At 40.0% G+C, this 20,042-nt stretch overlaps 1 protein-coding gene across 2 annotated transcripts in view; it reads right to left on the reverse strand.

Moving 5' to 3' along the window:
- Positions 1–18,271, reverse strand: part of vwc2 (von Willebrand factor C domain containing 2) — a 44,294-nt gene extending 26,023 nt beyond the window's left edge. Inside the window, exons 1-3 of one of the 2 annotated variants that reach the window (XM_036539663.1) lie at positions 17,824–18,271; positions 8,204–8,932; positions 5,066–5,195 (exon numbers count right to left, since the gene is read on the reverse strand). In XM_036539663.1, coding sequence (XP_036395556.1) covers positions 5,066–5,195; positions 8,204–8,851 — 778 coding nt within the window. In that variant the 5' untranslated portion in view covers positions 8,852–8,932; positions 17,824–18,271. Of the gene's footprint in view, positions 1–4,835; positions 5,196–8,203; positions 8,933–17,823 lie in introns of those variants that run through there. The other variant, XM_036539662.1, reaches the window with a different exon arrangement.
- Positions 18,272–20,042: the final 1,771 nt, after the last annotated feature.

The raw sequence follows: 20,042 nt of genomic DNA on the forward strand, positions 1-20,042 counted from the left end.
ACTATAGATCTTATTATAAGAAAAGGCATCATATTTTTCCACGTTTCACTTTATGGTTGCAGTATTATGGCCAAAATTGATTGGCCTGGCCCAAAAAGAATCCGCATACTGTTATGTGCCCACGAACAGCTCTGACCCATTGAAGGCTGCGAGGATGTGACACTGTTATCCTCATTTAAAGTACACAAATGGATGAAAATGACATTTATAATAAACCACACTATGGTGGTGCTCAATAACAAGTTCAATACCCAGCGGTCCTTCCTGCATGCACTCAGCAAAGGTCAGCCTTTCAAGGATAAATTGCAACTAATGGAATACATGGCTGAGCATCAGTGAGGCATTCAACAGAGCAAAACTGAAAGACAGCTCACACACTGACACATATGTCCATGGCTGATTATTGGGTGTTTTTGCTTGTCATTACACAACATATACTTGGTCAATCACAAAGCGCTATAGATGGTAGATCTGAGATGTTCAGATAATGGAAGGAAGAGAAGATAAAGTTATATTTCTTGTTTTGTATGGGGAAACCATGAGTGGGAAACACTTTTGGTTTCTTGATTTCAGTTAAATAGGAATTATCTCGCTCATTCCCAAAATAAACACTGGAAAAGAAAGCAGCCTCTCCTGAAATGTGTGATAACTAAATGTATGGGACCCGGGGGAAATCTCAGAGTCACTTTGGAGATAAATCTTAGCCTTTGATGGTGAACAGTGAGTTCGAGTGGGAAAAACATGTGGAAACTGCAATTCTGGCATGGAGAAGGTATGATCTGAAGCAGTGAGCAAAGAAGTGAGTTACCAGTGATAACGCAGGTGTCAAGTTGTTGTAGCTGAACACTATCATCTACTTGACATTTAACATAACTAAGAATGTTCTTAATTGGGATTCAGGGGGCAGCACTGGCCACTGTTACTGTAAACTCTTCCATAGTTTATAGACACTCCCTTGAATATGTTCTGGATGCACTATGCTGAAATCTGTGTAGGCAAATGTGACTGAAGTCTCTGAATGTGTATATCCATTGTCATCCACTTCATGAAATTAAATGTTGCAGCACGTTTTATTAATGGGAGATCTGGAGGAATGGTACGGCAAAATATTTCCCTTCCCTTCCCTCATTTTCAATCATAACACACACCTGGTAAGCAAGGTTAACAGGTAAAGAGTCTACAGAGGCAGAATACAGACTCTTTTGTGGAGTGGAAAGGTCACTTTTATCAGGTTCTGTACTGCATTTGTATTTCTGTGGTAATGATAAACAATATGGTTTTGTGCCACTAGCGTCAATGATGAACATATTACTTTACCACTTTAAGCGCTAAATTCTACAGCTGGATATTTACTGGTAGTTCAGGACAAGTGCCTTGTCCAGGCATATAATAACAAATGCCCAACTGGTAATCAAAGCATTTGGGTTATGTCAGAGAAAATTTTGTCTCATCCCCCCTCTCCTACTTCACCTATAAAATCAATGCCAATTACACTAATAATAAAACACAACAGTTCTTTTAATTAGGCAGACGGAACACACTACACAATAATGACAGAGACCAAAAACTTCTTTATTGCAGATCTGCAGGAGACAGTCTAATAGATGCACACTCAGCAGCATCGGGTATCTCAAAGAACATGAGACACCAAGAAGAATTTTATATGGCACTGGACAAACAAAGAGTCCCAATGGTTGCAACCCCCTTCCTCAAAGAGTCCAATTCTTTCTCATCTTACACTCAAGGTCCATCTTCCTGGCGGTGTCCGGACAGTGTCTAACTCCCATTTTCCTCCCCAAAACAGGCCTTATTTTATACGGCACACATGCACTTCTGACCCTTCTTTTTTTAGTTTCTGCTCACATACATACATACTAATATACTTACATACATATATATATACTTATATACATATATATATATATATACACACACACACACACACACACACACTGTATACACTCAGTGACCACTTTAGGTATACACCATTGATGCAAATATATAATCAGCCAATCATCTGGCAGCAACTCAACTCAATGCATAAAATCACAAAGACATTGTTAAGAGGTTCAGTTGCTGTTCAGATGAAACATCAGAATGGGTAGGAAATCTGATTTAAGTGACTTTGACCGTGGGATGATTGTTGGTGCCAGATGGGGTTGTTTGAGTATCTGAGACACTGCTGATCTCCTGGGATTTTCACGCACAACAGTGTGTAGACTCTAGAGTGTATAGAGAATGGTGCGAAAAACAAAAAGCATCCAGCGAGCAGCAGTTCTGTGGGCAAAAACGCCTTGTTAATGACGAAGGTCAGAGGAGAATGGCCAGACTGGTCCAAGCTGACAGGAAGGTGACAGTAACCCAAATAACCACACGTTACAACAGTGCTATGCAAAAAAGCATTTCTGAACATACAACACATCGAACATTGAGGTGGATGGGCTACAGCAGCAGAGGACCCCTCCAGGTACCATTCCTGCCAGCTAAGAACAGGAAACTGAGGCTACAGTGGGCACAGGCTCACCAAAACTGGACGGTAGATGTTTGGAAAAACATTGCCTGGTCTGACAAATCTCGATTTCTGCTGCGACATGCAGATGGTAGGGTCAGAATTTGGCATAAACAACATGAATCCATGGATCCGTCCTGCCTTGTGTCAATGGTCCAGGCTGGAGGTGGTGGTGTAATGGTGTGGGGAACATTTTCTTGGCACCTTAATACCAACTGAGCATCATTTAAATGCCACAGCCTACCTGAGTATTGTTGCTGACCATGTGCATCCCTTTATGACCACGGTCAACCCATCTTCTAATGGCTACTTCCAGCAGGATAACGCACCATGCCACAAAATCTCTAAGGAATGTTTGCAGCGCCTTGTTGAATCCATATCACAAAGAATTCAGGCCGTTCTGGGAGCAAAGGGGGGTCCTATCCAGTATTAGAGAGCTGTACCTAATAAAGTGGTCACTGAGTGTATACAGTGCTGGCCAAAAGTATTGGCACCCCTGCAATTCTGTCAGATAATGCTCAATTTCTCCCAGAAAATGATTGCAATTACAAATGTTTTGGTAGTAATATCTTCATTTATTTTGCTTGCAATGAAAAAACACAAAAGACAATGAAAAAAAAATTAAATCAATTATCATTTTACACAAAACTCCAAAAATGGACCGGACAAAAGTATTGGCACCCTCAGCCTAATACTTGGTAGCACAACCTTTGGACAAAATAACTGCGAACAACCGCTTCCGGTATCCATCAATGAGTTTCTTACAATGCTCTGCTGGAATTTTAGACCATTCTTCTTTGGCAAACTGCTCCAGCTCCCTGAGATTTGAAGGGTGCCTTCTCCAAACTGCCATTTTCAGATCTCTCCACAAGTGTTCTATGGGATTCAGGTCTGGACTCATTGCTGGCCACTTTAGAAGTCTCCAGTGCTTTCCCTCAAACCATTTTCTAGTGCTTTTTGAAGTGTGCTTTGGGTCATTGTCCTGCTGGAAGACCCATGACCTCTGAGGGAGACCCAGCTTTCTCACACTGGGCCCTACATTACGCTGCAAAATTTGTTGGTAGTCTTCAGACTTCATAATGCCATGCACACGGTCAAGCAGTCCAGTGCCAGAGGCAGCAAAGCAACCCCAAAACATCAGGGAACCTCCGCCATGTTTGACTGTGGGGACCGTGTTCTTTTCTTTGAAGGCCTCGTTTTTTTTCCTGTAAACTCTATGTTGATGCCTTTTCCCAAAAAGCTCTACTTTTGTCTCATCTGACCAGAGAACATTCTTCCAAAATGTTTTTGGCTTTCTCAGGTAAGTTTTAGCAAACTCCAGCCTGGCTTTTTTATGTCTCTGGGTCAGAAGTGGAGTCTTCCTGGGTATCCTACCATAGAGTCCCTTTTCATTCAGACACCGACGGATAGTACGGGTTGACACTGTTGTACCCTCGGACTGCAGGACAGCTTGAACTTGTCTGGATGTTAGTCGAGGTTCTTTATCCACCATCCGCACAATCTTTCGTTGAAATCTCTCGTCAATTTTTCTTTTCCGTCCACATCTAGGGAGGTTAGCCACAGTGCCATGGGCTTTAAACCTATTGATGACACTGCGCACGGTAGACACAGGAACATTCAGGTCTTTGGAGATGGACTTGTAGCCTTGAGATTGCCCATGCTTCCTCACAATTTTGCTTCTCAAGTCCTCAGACAGTTCTTTGGTCTTCTTTCTTTTCTCCATACTCAATGTGGTACACACAAGGACACAGGACAGAGGTTGAGTCAACTTTAATCCATTTTAACTGGCTGCAAGTGTGATTTAGTGATTGCCACCACCTGTTATGTGTCACAGGTAAGTAACAGGTGCTGTTAATTACACAAATTAGAGAAGCATCACATGATTTTTCAAAGGGTGCCAATACTTTTGTCCGGCCCATTTTTGGAGTTTTGTGTAAATTGATACTTGATTTGACTTTTTTTTCTTTCTCTTTTGTGTTTTTTTATTGCAAGCAAAATAAATGAAGATATTACTACCAAAACATTTGTAATTGCAATCATTTTCTGGGAGAAATTGAGCATTATCTGACAGAATTGCAGGGGTGCCAATACTTTTGGCCAGCACTGTATGTGTATATATATATAGTTTCTTTAAGGCTAACATATTGGATTGTCTGGTTCCTTTGTACACTTCCAGACCTCCACATGCATAGTAGAGATGGGGTAAATGGCTGATATATCAATATCTTCAGTTAATATGTCAATAACTGTATGTTAATATAAAAGTAATCATGATTAATATTATAATGACTGTGATTAATATATAAAACGCATTAAAGGGGGGCAAATTACCTCAACAGTTACAAGACCAACACTTTGCAGTTACCAGTGATTCTACAGGAGAGACCAGAGACTCTGCAAGGGAGTAAAAAATTTCAGGGGAGACCAGCAACTCTGAGTGAATGACCAGCCACACTGCAGGAAAAAGCAGAAGCTCTGAAGTAGCCAGGACTGGATGGGAGCCCCCAGAGCAGGCTGGGGAGACTTTGTCGCTCCAGCAGATGGGGCAGCACTCACCACTCTTGCAGATGGGGCAGCATTGATCGGGCTCGTACTCCGGGTCCACGCACTCAGTCTGGGCACAGGCCGCCACTGTGCACAGCACCTCTCCGTTTGGTTCACAGCGGCACTTCTCACAGGCAGACACCTGGGGACACACAGTAGGGCACTGTTACAGCAGACTAGAGACACAAGGGGCTCATCCTGCAGGGCTGTACCCTCTCTAACCAACTCACTGCATAAGCCTGTTGAAGGCTGGCATGTGGCCTTTCAGGTCAGGTCTGCACTGACTACTTTAACTATTCCGCAGCATCCATTACAAATCTCTGTTTAGATTTTTACAATACAATTTCCACAGTCAAAAAAAGGTAATGGTAAATAGGTAAAAACACAACTCTGAGGAATAACACACAACACCCTCAATTATGTAAATGATATACCATCTGGCTCATTGGTCTAGGGCAGTGTTTCTCAATGCTACTCCTGAAGCCACCCTGTCCTACATATCTTCTATCTATCCTTACTCCAAACACACCTGATTGAAATTAGTGATTAAATCAGGTGTGCTCAGCTAGTCAAAAGTGCCACTGATGAGTTCAGTCAGGTAGGTAGAGCAGGGGGCCCCCCAGGAGCAGGATTGAGAATCAGTGGTCTAGGGGTATGATTCTTGCTTGGGGTGCGAGAGGTCCCAAGTTCAAATCCTGGATGAGCCCCCTGATAATATTGATGTGACCACTTGCAAATGAAACTGTGTGAGTTTTACCTGAAACACTTCCCCCCTATCTCCTAGTAAACTATGTTAAAAAAAAAGAAACACTGGTTTGGTTGTAATAGTTTAACGCAGTGTTTCTCAAACCTCTCCTGGCGGCCCACTGTCCTGCGTATCTTCTATCTATCCTTGCTGCTTGATTAAATCAGGTGTGTTCAGCTAATCAAACATGCCACTGATGAGTTCAGTCAAGTAGGTAGAGCAAGGATAGACAGAAGATATGCAGGACAGTGGGCTGCCAGGAGTAGGACTGAGAAACACTGGCTTAACGCACTGGCTACCTTTACCTGCTAGTTGGTACCTCACCTGGCCAACGTCTGGAACTTTGTCATGCAGTACTTCTAATATTGTTGACTCTGCATGGTTTTTCGCTTGTGTTGTATTGTACCTCACTTTGGATAAAAGTGTCTGCCAAATGAATAAACGTAAAATGTAAATGTAACCAACAAATAAATCACAAACAATTTCAGTTGTTCTGCATGACAGAGCATCTCAAAAGAAACCACAATGTTTTCTAGAAGATTTTCAAGCCCTTATATGGCTGCACTCAGTTTCATATTTGCTTAGGACCCATAATAGTGCACCTAGGTTCATAATATTAGCACACCATTCTTGGCAGCAGTTGACTAAATCGTGAATACAGTTTGCTTGTAGGTATTTTTGTTTGCCAAAGCTTCAAACTGATTAGGGATGATTTTCACCAACCAAATTTTCCTTAGGCATTTGACAGAGCTTCGTACAAGAACAGCTTTCATTGGATTACATTGCAAATTCTATATGAAGGGACCAGTCAGTTCATGAGAAGTTGATATTTCAGTGTTTTATAACAAATATAAGATGCTGGAAAACCCAGCATAGCACTTTATAAAGCTATTTTAGAAATAAGCTCAGTAACAACATTAGAATGTACTGCTATGTACTGTTCATAGCAGTACATTTCAAATCATAGGATTACAACATTTTTAATATTTTCAACATTTGGAACAGAAAATCAGTATGGCTACCAGGCTGAATTCAGAACCATGCAGTCATGTGTGCATTTTCAACATGTTGTCTATGAGTAAACAATTTTACAATTTTAAGCAAGAGAATAATTATAAGAAAATAAATAACCTGAAAAAAACCAAGAACAATCTTGAACAATACATTATGCCATACTCTGATGCACCTCTGAAGAGGAAAACAGCCAGTCAGAGGCAATCTTTTGTGTAGTGCACTGACCACAAGCACAGTATTAAGCCTGCCATAAAATACAACCCAACCCACAAAATTAAGTTGTTCTACAAACTTTTATTTGCTTGAGGGACCTCATCTCTAAAATCAAGTAGGGCATGAAAATCACAAAAAGTTCTTTTTTTTTACCATTATTTTGTTCCATTCATCTTATATTTTGGGTAAGATATTGTTACAGATATTATTATAAAAATTATATATATATATATATATATATATATATATATATATATATATATATATATAAAAACACAGACTAACCCCCCTAAAATGTGACAACTGTTTTTCAAAGGGGACCTGTGGTGACTGATGAAAGAAAAAATACAATACAATGACACAAATAACAGAAATGACAAAATGGCTGGGTACACACTTCATTTCCCACTGCATTTCAATCAGGTCAAAAGTGTGCATTTCATGCACCTTCTTTCCTTATTATGCCAATTACTAAATTATTAGTTAAATATTTAGTAATTATTCCAATTACTAAAACTATAACTAAAAGCTTTTTTTCCAACTTTATTATTTAATTTAAGAAATACAGTTTTTTCTAGGAAAATAATCACTGTCATACTGAATTAATAACACTTTTAAGTAGTTGCAAAGCATTCCAACACACAAAATTATAAGGTCATTGCATGTGAAGACTTTACCACTACAGCCCCACCAGCACTGCCTTCAGCAACATGTTTTGATGTATAACTAATATAAACTGACAGAAGGCCACTGACAGAGTGGTGGAGCCACTGGTGGGAGAAGTAAAGTCCCTAAATCACCTTGCTCCTTGTTGTATCACACTAGCTATGTTAAATAATTTCATCTGTTGTGGGATTAATCAAAGTAATTGTGTATAAAAATGTTAACACAAATGTTGAAAAGTTATGATATAAAGCAACAAAGGTAAAAATGAAAGACTTAAAAATGTAACCCCCCAATTATTTTGATGCAGAGATGTATATAAATATATAAATAAAGTATGGATCCAGTGTGCCACACATCTTGTTACAGAACATTACTGTTACAAGGCATAAAGAAATTATACTGCATCATAGACATGGAGTTTAACTACCTTTACATGAGAAAGAATGTGCTTTCCTAGACCTTTCATATGTGTCATTGGCATTGATATCCCTTAACAACAAATGAAGTCTAACCTTGAACTCTTCCAACACAGTGTAGACCTTGCCGCGGAATTCACAGTAGTTTTTCTTCTCTTTGCACTGCGGGCAGCACTGACTGGTGTCCACGCGGATGCAGCGAGGATGAACTTTGGGACATTCGGGCTTGGTGCACAGGGGCCCTTCCTCTGTGCACAGGCAGGGGCACGTGGAAGGCCCTGGCATAAACTTCTCCCCAATGGCGAAAACAAAGCCACTCTCATCCACGCACCCCTTCCCGCGGTAGTCTGAGTAGGCATACTCATCCAGGCTGTCCTGGGAGATCTGTGAGTCACTGGTGGGGCTGTTGTCCCTCTGCTCCCAGGAGGCCTCGCCCCATGACTCTTGTGTATCCTGCTCCCTGCCCACAACATCCTGGGCCTTCTGGCCCTGCTGAGGGGCGGTCCAGTTTGCTCCTTTCTTGTTGTCGGGGCCGACCTCCTCCAGGCGGTGCTGGATGGTGCGGCCTAGCCCACCCTTAGAGCCAGGCTGGCGCTCTGTGCCTGGTGCCGTGGCTTGCTCCAGCTGCTTGCGGCTCACCAGCACGGGCATCATGGGATTGCAAAGGACGCCCGCCATGAGGCAGCTTCCCACAAAGAGGCCCCAGGACAGGACAGCCAGCATCATGACCTGACCACGCCACATGACTACCCACCACTCTCAAGGGGAGGACACCCAGGGGGCTCACATGCCACTCTTCACATCTTGGGGCTCCTCTCTACGCATCTGCAAAACAAACACACAGAAAAACAATAAGCCACTGCTTTCACTCACTGCTTCCCTATGCTCAAGCTCAATTAGGTCAGACTGCACATCCTCACAGGCTTCAGATTCAGTTTACATTCTGAAGACCAATATCCTACACTAAAACATTCAATAAACCATTTGTTGTGTTTATGTTGCAGTAGTCAAAGCTTAGATTTGGCTTAGCTACTTCCTTCTCCAACAGATTTTGCAAGAAAAAATACATTTTATTCAGAGTAAAACAAATCAAAACAAAAAAATGCCATTGTGTGTTATTCATGGCTACAAATAGAGACCAAATGTTATTGTGTGCACAAGTATACACGTTGCTTTTGGATCATAAATGCTGCAATGTACATTCAACCTTTCAATATGTATATAGACAAGCTAACCAAAGACCCTGGATAGTATGTGGTCATATGTTGTAGAACATAAATAGTATGTTTGTAACATTATATTATATAATCTAATCTAATCAAAGAGCTAAAATAGTACTACACCCTAGAAACATAATGTGAATGTCTGCAATCTTCACACCCTGGAAATATGTCCTAGTTGGACAAACATTGGATAAAGGTGGATATTGTTCACCACCATAGACCCACACTGGCAACTTTGTGGCTGGGTGCAATCAATCAAAGTTCACTTATCCATCATTACCTAATGTGGGGCTACTAATGCCACATTACATTTCCCCAAAAACTGCTCACCAGTCAGTAGCCAATGACACTTGTGATGCTCCCAATCAATGTTCAGTCGATGGTTTTGCAACAGCAGTTTACTGTGCCCATCTGATGGTAGAATCAGCTTGGCCCTATGTCAACTGCCAGCACTGGCCCAAAGCCTAATGGTCTGAAATTCACCCGCAATCACTCATCTATCTGTAGCCAGTGCTGGTTCCGTGTTGGATGTCCTAACACTAACCAGGTGATGATCAGCTGGCAGCCTGTGTTGACCAGGTAATGGTGCATTAAAACAGCCAAACAATTGGTGAGTTAGCAATTTTGGTTTATTTATGACAAATCACTCATGACAGCTTCCACTGGTAGCATATACCATCAACAGGTTGCAAATGAACGGCCTCCCTCTGTCAAGATTTATACACAATAGAATGCTGATGAAATATATCTATGAAAGATACAATAATATGACATTTGTACTTTATGTGGGTACAAAGACAGAGTGTGCACAATAAAAAGACTTGCCTTGTAGCAGAACCAAGAACAGACCCAGGAATTAGAAGCTATGCAGACACAGTTAAAAGTATGCAGGGTTACTCAGTCAAAAATACAGAGCACAAGTCAAAAGAGGTTGCAGTAAATCTATACAGTGCCTACACATTTATAATACTGTTTGGTTTTGCTCAATGTACTATAAATATAAATATAAATATAGAAGGCCTAGAGGAGGTACAGAGAAGAGGGATTGATCCTAAAACAGATGACATAAAGCATTTTCCAGGGATTAATAATCTGTAACATGGAGGGTATTTTAAAATAAATTCTATGAACAAAATGAAACTGGTTTAAGCTTCATAAAGAAATTGCAATGTATTTCTTCACACAAGCTCATTAAAGCATGGAATGCCTTGCCATGATCTGTAACATAGTCAAACTGGAGCAAAATGAAACTAGACACTTTAAATAGTTCCCATAGTTGTGCTGTAATCCAGTTTTTTATTTTTTTATTTGTTTCAATTTTATTTATTTATTTGTTTCACACCTCTTCATAGTCTACCTGGACTGACACCCTTGCCATTTTGACCTTGTAGAGCTAAGATTCTTGGCTTGAACTTGTAGCTCTATCTCTTACCTTGTATTTGTAGCATGTTTTTTGCCTAGGTAGTATAGCGGTACTTTATTGTCCCAATGATTGTATTTGATATATGTACCCTTAGATCAGATTAGTTCTGTCTCACTACACTGACCTTGTGCTCAGCTTCAACACTATCTGCATTGTATGACCTGTACACATCTTGAATAAATGTAAATGTTTTATTCCACATGTTCTGTCTTGTCTTGTGCTCGCTCAGTAAATTAACACCTGTCAGAAGACTGACCTCCATTCATCCTGTGTCACAACACTAAATAATTATAATATTTTTCATGCGTAAGTGTCTTTATAAATATGCTAAATGTAAATGTATTTTTAGTGAAAAATTATACTTCCAGCCGTTCATTCACACAACCCCTACTTATAGTATTGCATCTAACCTCAGTTCTTCACATTATAGTTGGCCTTTCAGGAAGGCATTGTGTACAAATGGGGAGTGGCTGCCTTTCAACGGGTTTCACTGGACAAAACAAAATATACTGTATTGCAGTAAATTTCACATCAGAATGTGACTGATGTGACTGGAAAAATCATTTTCACATTCTGAAGGTGTGAGAACAATCAGAAGCATTCCTCTGAATATATGTCCGGGAACCAGCGCAGACAATACCACATGACAGTACACACTCTCCACCCAATCCAGGCAGGATTATTAGGGCTGTCGCAGTGAAGGAATTTTCCCTGCGGTGAGTTAAGGTGGCTCAACAGCGCGATATGCTGTGTTATTGCCATTTATTTTATTTATTTATTTATTTTTTTGTTGTTTTTGCAAATTACTTCATTCATCCTGATTTTAGTGCTATATAAATACACTTTATTGTTTGGCTATTATTAGGTATATTGTTGCTTTTTAAATGACAAAGATGACACAACTTAAAACTTAATTTTAAAACAAATTAAATACATGTTTATCATTAAATGCAGAACACAGAAGGGCAATGAGGCACAATAAGAATGCAAAGTAGGCTATAAGCCTTTATTATTTAACTATTTATTTATTTATTTATTTGCTCAACCGAAATAGTTTCTTGTGCGTAGCAGTGGTTGTAGCGGTTACTTGCCATCCCCTGCAGTTGGCTTGTCAATAGCATGGTATTGCAATATTGTGATTATCGCGACAGCCCTAAGGATCATATAACAGTACATATGTTCCACCCAATACAGACAGGACCATGTAACAGTACACACTCTCCACCCAAACCAGGATGATACAACAGTACACACTCACCACCCAATACAATTAGGATCATGTACATTTACATTTACATTTATATTTATTCATTTGGCAGATACTTTTATCCAAAGCAACTTACAATGAGGTGGAGTACAACACAAGCAAAAGACCACATAAGGAGTCAACATTATTGGAAGTGCAGCATGACCAAGTTTCAGTAGTTGGCCAGACAAGGTACAAGCTAGATATGCACAGGTGTTTATCATGTACCAGTACGGACCCAAAACAGAATAATACAATAGTACACACTCAACACCCAATACAGACAGGATCATGTAACAGTACACACTCTCCACCCAATACAGACAGGACCCAATAACCCTTTCCATGCTACACAGAGGGCCACAATAAACATTCTCATGAGCATCAACCTTTCATACCTGTCACCCTATCCTTCAAAATCACCACAATACAGGGTACCTGTGAAACAGTGCTATATTGAACAAAGAAATCTGTGTGGAGATTCTGATTAAATTAAACAGGAATGCCAAACCCCAGTGACCCTGCATCTGTTGGAGGGCCCTGACTGACAATGCCTAGATCTGCAATCCATCCAGCTGGGTTCAGCTCATGCCTATCCACAGTTTGTGTGGTCAAGTCATTACCCCTGTGCGAGACTGCTTTATCCAGGCCACCTCAATGTGACCTCCTACATCCTAGAGTAGCATGGGGAAACCTGGACATGACTATGGCCAGAGCAGCTTCCATAAAGTAAAACATTGGCTTCAGGATGAATGCCTCATAGCCCACAGTATGCATGCTGGTTTGTTGCTGGATAATGCACAGAATGTGTTTAAACCAAACAGGCCTAATCTAACACTTAGAGACAAGTTCATTCCGTTGTGATGTAATGGTAAGGTATCATCTGTGTCATGCTGTGGCTGTAGAGCAGTTCTGAAGAGGAGGTATGAAGGTATAGACTGCAGTTCAGTATGGATGGAGATCACAGAGTGTCCTTGACTGCATGTAAAGGTAATGCTCTCGGTCCATACATGGCATCATAATTTGCCAAAAAATGCCCTCATGTTAGTACATGACAGCATATGGCTAAATTGCTTTAATTTGTGGGGTACAGAACAACCTTTATGTGATGGAACTGACAATGTGTTAGATGTGAACCTAAAAAAGCACTTGGTAATTCAGATTCAAGACCCTGACCCTCGTCTTCTCTGCAATCAACAGGACAGCCCCTGTCTACCTCCAAGAACTCATCCAGCCCTACACACCAGCCCGACCCCTGCGCTCAGCAGCAACTGGACGCCTCACTCCTTGCATGGTCAAGGCAGGAGGTGCTCGTTCTGCCAGACATCGGCGTTTCACCTACATCGCTCCCCAGTGGTGGAACGAACTCCCTGTCCCGCTACGGACAGCTCCTTCACCCCATTCCTTCAGACGGGGCCTGAAGACGCACCTCTTCAGACTCTACCTGGACTGACCCAGCACACAATTGCTGCCCCCCCCAATCAGTGCTGTCGTAAATTGCTGTGCTTTTTAAATTGTGCTTTTTAAATTGTTTCTCATTGCTGCCTTTACCCTGACGCTCATTGCGCCGTTTGAAGTTGTTGAAGTTTGCTGTTTGAAGGTGTATCGTATTAGTTGCCCTATAGGCTGTAATTGTACAAATCTGATAGTATTGTGTCCTCAAACAGACCTTGCTCTCAGCTGAGAACTGTCTCATTGTGGAACTGTACACATCCTGTCCCCGTACTGTCGCTATACTTACTGTATAAAAGCGTCTGCTAAATAAATAAATGTAAATGTAAAATGTAAATGTAATGCCCTGGTAACCGTGACCACATCACAACCACGACGGCACTCACTCAGTTGTGTGCAGCACTTCTTGCTGAGCAGAGCATGATCTCCCAGGGGTTTAAAAGCTGTGAATTAGATCATTAGGTCAGATTCTGCCTGTCAAAGAAAGGGTCTTTATAATATTTTATGTGGCTGATTTGGAGCTTTGGAATTATTCTGCAGGACAGGTATCCAGGAGGTCACATGTACACCAGCATCTAGCTTTCCTCATTCCCCATAAAATGAAATGACACACAGATATCATATATGAAGTTTGGGTGTGTTCATATAAATATATGTGTGTTCACATAAATATGTTGTGTAAAGCAAAAATATATTTCAATATACCAAAATGGCAAAATTTACATATTATCAATATATTGATTGAACTACATGTATTCTCTAAAATTCTCAGTTGACTGTTTTTTGTATGGGTCTAATGCATGCATCATATTGTAATGCAGTTTTTTCCTACAGCAGTAATCCCTGCAAGCTCTAGTGCACACCTCTGGTCTTGAGAGCCACCAAGTTGTGTGCATTTTTGTTCCAGCTGAATTACTGCTTTCTGATACTAAATAAAAAATCAACCTATCCTCACAGTCTAAAATGCTTTTCTTTATAGCAGATTTCTGTTTGACAGAATTTCCTTGCTCACCATTTGCTTACAGAGAAAAAGTCAGCATGCTTTGAAGGATGCTATTCTTAGCAATTTAAAGGATGGAATGAGACAGAGTATACTGTAGAGAGATTGCAGTGTAGGCAATCTATGTGCATGTAAATATAAATAAATACATCTGTTTGTGTTCAAAAGAATGGCATATTCCATCAGAGGAAAGGGCAAGTCGGTCACACAGTCTCTTTCATAAAATCCACAATATCTTATGTTCAAACTTCATGCCCATGTAGACTGGCTAATGAATAAAGGCCCATGCATCAAAATTCTCATTCCACATACAGGTCATCTCTAAGGAGTCACATTCTTTTGTTAGTTAGTGGTTTAAAGTTAACTTGGATGGAAACACATTCCTGCTTCAGGCCTTTCACATCTGTTCAGCTGCACTGAAACCCACAGGTGATGACTCCTGCAAACAGTAGCACAGTTACATCATTTTGATTTTTTCCTTATCTGTGTGGTGGACACATTTATCTTCAACCTTTTATAGCTTAATAAGGCTGAAAGTCACATACATTTAAGTCAAGATACAATTAAAAATGCAGATGTTTGTTGAGGGTTTAGGGAACATAATGTAATACCACTAATAAATTAATTGTATGGTGCAAAGCCTTGAAGCTTTGTGGGCATATTTCTGTAATTGTATGCCCACAAAGCTTCAAGGCTTTCAGTTTTGTATAATAAGAATTTATGTAGACAGGCTACATTACATGCAGCATAATTCCAATGTGACCTCTTGACCTTAATGTAATTGTGAGGGTACTTCCCATATCTATAGTTTTGTGAGATTTAAACAGCAGCCTTAAATGTATGGCAGTTTAGACTGAGACCTGGAAGAATGCACCACTTCTGAAACAACAGCGGTAGCTGGCACGTGGCTGGCACTATAGTAAACATACAGCTCTTCACATCGATAACTTGGAGAAATGTTCATGCCATAAGGCCACTGGGTTTGGGAAGAGTTGGTCTTTCAGGCACTAAAGAGGATACTTCCTACAGTCATTTGCCAGTCTTGTGCATTGTTTAACAGTGGTCTCAGAATTTTGACAACCACAAAAGGTACTAAAATGACACATCATATTTTGTGGCAGTCATCCAAACAGTGTGTATGGAGCTGACACAAACTGTTCTAAATGATGGACAATCCAGCAGCAGACCCAATAATAATATATCAGACATTTGTTATAGATTTACTGTCACTCTTGTATTATGCATCATTCATGCTTTACAGCATTTTCAATTTTTTTTTCACAAAAACATTAGCTTATTTGTCGACCTCATAGCCCTCTAGAGTTCTGTGCAATTTGTTGTGGTGTCCACAAATAGACTGGACCAACTGCAACAGGGCTAAAATTCAAGGTTTAGATCACTAGACCACTACACTTTATGAGGCCTGGAATGACTGTCCTAATCTCATTTATCAAGAACAGTTGTGGCCTCTTTTTCGCAGGGGTTTAAACCTCAGCCTTAAACCCCTTCTAAGACAGGTTGTTGTTATTATTATGACTGTTGTTACTATTATTATTAGCATTATCATTGTTAGCATTATTAAAGCCAAGACGTTCCCTAAAGAGTAAGAAACAAAAGGAGCTAGACAGTCATGTAAGAGACAGACACATCTGCAGAAAAATGTGATGTCCAAAGTAAACACGAACATTGTACAGAAAAAGAAAATGAATTCACCGAGCTCTTGCCGGAATATGAGTGTTAATTACATACATCCGCAGAGACTCATAATGATGAGCATCATCTGAAACATGACAAAGAAAAAAGGAGCTGGTTTGCTTGGTACAAATGGTAGGTGATTTTGTATGTCCTGAAATTAGGTCATGTGCTTAAAAACCTCTCAACAGCCTCGTAATGGAATAGCAAGCAATAGCATACCCGCATCCTGAGGGGTGACACATAATGCGACTCCCTGATTTCAAAACTTCTGCAGTCCATCAGCCCTGACCACAATGATCCCACAGAGAGAAGCTCACACACTGTGACAGGTTGGTCTGCTTTAAGCACCATGATGTTCAATTTGTATCATGCCTGTTTTCTTTCATTCCTTTAATTGGCCTACATAAAGAGGGGCAGTGTTTTGAAATGCTGCCTGTTGGGGGGAGCAGCCTGTCACTCTATGTTCTACTCAACCTAATTGCCCCCCCCCACACACACACACACACACACACACACATATACAGTAGAACTTGCACACCACCCTCTTATGGTCAAACATATATACTTCACAAAAAATATCCAACCACAATTTATTAACTTTAAATATTGACCAGGGTCTAGGCAACATTTTTGGCATATTTCCCAGCAGGCGAGGAAACCCCAGGTAAGACCACGTATGATGGTGGATGGTCCATTTGCTATCTGCCCACAACCCTGTGTGCTGCGAGTTTGCCTTCAATTCATGCAAGTCATCGACAGTAGATGATGCTAAAATGTATCTGTCTTCACACAGGACACCTGCACTGTAAACATACGAGATCTGTCAAACTGAACGTTGCAGCATCACACTCTACTGGCCTTTTGAGAAGCAAAGATAAAAATGAAATGTGCGCCCGTCTGTCACCTCTACAGGCCCTAAGACGATAGTGACATTTCCACATTAATTCAGCATCATGTTGACTAGTGAATAGTGGCTTTGTTGTCTCTCGGTCGCACCAACAGGTCAGCGGTGCGGGTGATGAGCATGGAGTAATTCATTATTGCATTAATGCATTATAGCGCCTATTCACATCTACTTTTCCACATCGACGCGGCCCCTCCCGCCGACGTCACCTTTCAATTAAGCTTTACATCTCGCGTCTCCCAAGCGTGACGTTAAAAACATGTTTTTTGATTCCATTTAATTTTAGTCCAACCTTAAAAATCTGAGAACAAACAGAATACTATCACCATTGTCACTGTACATAAGCCTGTGGAATTGCTTGCTATATTAAAAGATCACCAGCTCTGCTGACAGAGAATATACTCTGAAAATAACTTTTCTTTGTACTACACATAATTAAAAGCCTCAAATAATGCCGATGGTTTCACAAACACTGTCATATTTTCTAACACATTGTTTAAAATCATTCATTGTAATATTTAATATTTTGAATGAATATTGATTAACTAAAATTTCTATTCAGGATTTGAAAGTTTCCTGAATACAGAAAAGCAACAACAAGAGTACATAAACCGATGGATACAACAGTCACATTGTTGCTTAATCCTGTTGTACTGAGTACATTTGTTTATATTTTTGGAATAATAAAATGCAAAGCATTTAAAATCGAGCTGTTTCTCCCAATGCAGTGAAATGTAGACATATTATACAGAAACGCGTGAGGGTAAACTTACCTGTGTTCCTCTTTTGTGTCGCAGTCCGCTTCAATACTTTTGACAGGGAGGGGAAGGTCGCAAGCACAATAAATCACATTTCGAAGGCAGGTCATTTATTTACAGTAACCTTGAATCAACTTCGAGGCTTTTCCCAAGGAAGATACGTGGACGCGGGTGTTTATCCCAGACACAGTCGTATTTCAAGGCAGGCGACGGTGATACACGGAGATGTATAAAACCGTTGTAAATACAGCCGGCCTTTCGCAAAGCAAGACGGGGGAGGAGCTACATCATTCCATTTACAGAGATAAATCTTAGCCAAATCATGAATCATGACACACGACCAAAGCCTGCCAAACATGGGAGACGACGAGTTATGCTGTTCGCTAATGCACTAAGACATTTTAAGATGCAGTCGTTAATTTTCAAAATCACAAGTTTATACGTGCTCAAATAATCGTTCATGTTCACGCAAGAGCAAATGCATTCCTGGTTATTCAGTCGACGTGGAATTAAATTACTTCCTCCAGATCGGTAAAATAACGTGTCAAGTGCTATTTGAAAACGGAAGGGAGATTATGAGTTATGGGGGACATTCATTTTGTTTTAAGAAAAAAGTGTATCGCGTCGGCACAACATTTGCATCACTGACAACAATGATGGGGACATTTAATCATTATAACTTTTATTTTTCTTGTGCTCTTATCGATTTGCACAAATTAAATATCCTCATTTTCTTAAATAATGTGCATTGATTTGTTGAAGAAAATGTATAAGTCTAGTGAAACTGATTATTCTTTGTTACACTGTGAAGCCAAGGTGAATCTAGTTACTCTATGGATCCAATGAACAAACATTAGACATCATTGGCACTAGTTAGGATAAACGCACATATTTTTAGATTTGTAAACGTGTACTTTAAATTTTGGACCACCTTACAAATAGACAATCCCCCATATTAATCACAAGCAATATGGCTGCCAGGATATGTGACTTAAGATGCATTTCGTTCATAAGAGTGAATCCCATTGTGAAACTATTTGGAATTTGTAAGGATTGTAAAGTATGAGCTTGGAAGGAAGTATTTTAACTATATGTTTACGTACGCACCATATTGCTTCCATGAAATATGGGCTACATGCTCTGTTTCAATTCCCTACGGCATATGACTTGAATCTCTTTGCAAAATATGAGGATTACATTCATAACCAATGTGAAGGACCATTCAGACAAACCAAATAAACCATCTATTCACCATTTGCAACAGAGATGTTATATCATATTACCACATTTATGGCTAATTGAGATTCACATATCAAAGTTATGTGTTATTAACTTCTTTGCAAGATTTGTAAGACATATTCATGTATGTACACTGGCATTTATTCACCAAATACCATAATGCTGCAGAATTATATGTCAGCTACAATGACAGCAAAAAGGTTTGTCAAATAATCAACCTCCGCACTAAATTAAGAGGGCTGCTGCCACAAGTAAGTCTGGAGAAAATACTTATTTTAACATGAAAGAACATGCATGTGCCATTCAGCAATATAAAAAAGGGTGTGGCCACAAAATTGTACCAATGACAAGATACCTCTTCACATCTTCAGTAAGCTAACACTGAATTTCAAAAGCTGTTGGGTCTTGGCTCCATTTTGGCTTGGGAGCCATACAAACTTTATAAAGTGTACAAAACCAACTCAAAATTTGATTGTTACTAAGGCATGGTTGCCAAATTATACAACTTGCCAACTAGTCCTTTGTAATTCAAGTAATCAAATATGCTTAGTATATGTCAGACAATTCATTCAAGGATTACCCCATGTACATTACATTAGTGTAATTTAGTGTAATTCTCGCTGTCCAGATCAATCTAAAGTGGCATGAAAAGCCATACAATCAAGACATCAATAAACACACCATTGCTAAACATAATGCTGAGATCACAAGTGCACATTTAGATCAGCATGGAAGTACAACACAATATACACAACAGAGGAACTGACACTTCCTCAGTTCAAAACTTCTGTCTGTTCAGTTTGTGCATGACATCATTACAAAGCTCTCTGAAGTGTTCACAGGGATGCCTAAATTTTCTGAGAACACTCAAGATGAAAAAACAACAGAATATTTACTTGCCATCCAGGCCATCCAATCCCTTATGTCAGCATGACTTCAAACTACTGCAAATAAGGCCATTAAAAGTTTACTAAACTTGCATGACACTGTATGAT

The sequence above is a fragment of the Megalops cyprinoides genome, chromosome 10 (genome assembly GCF_013368585.1).
Source record: "Megalops cyprinoides isolate fMegCyp1 chromosome 10, fMegCyp1.pri, whole genome shotgun sequence".
In the NCBI taxonomy this organism is placed as follows: domain Eukaryota; kingdom Metazoa; phylum Chordata; class Actinopteri; order Elopiformes; family Megalopidae; genus Megalops; species Megalops cyprinoides.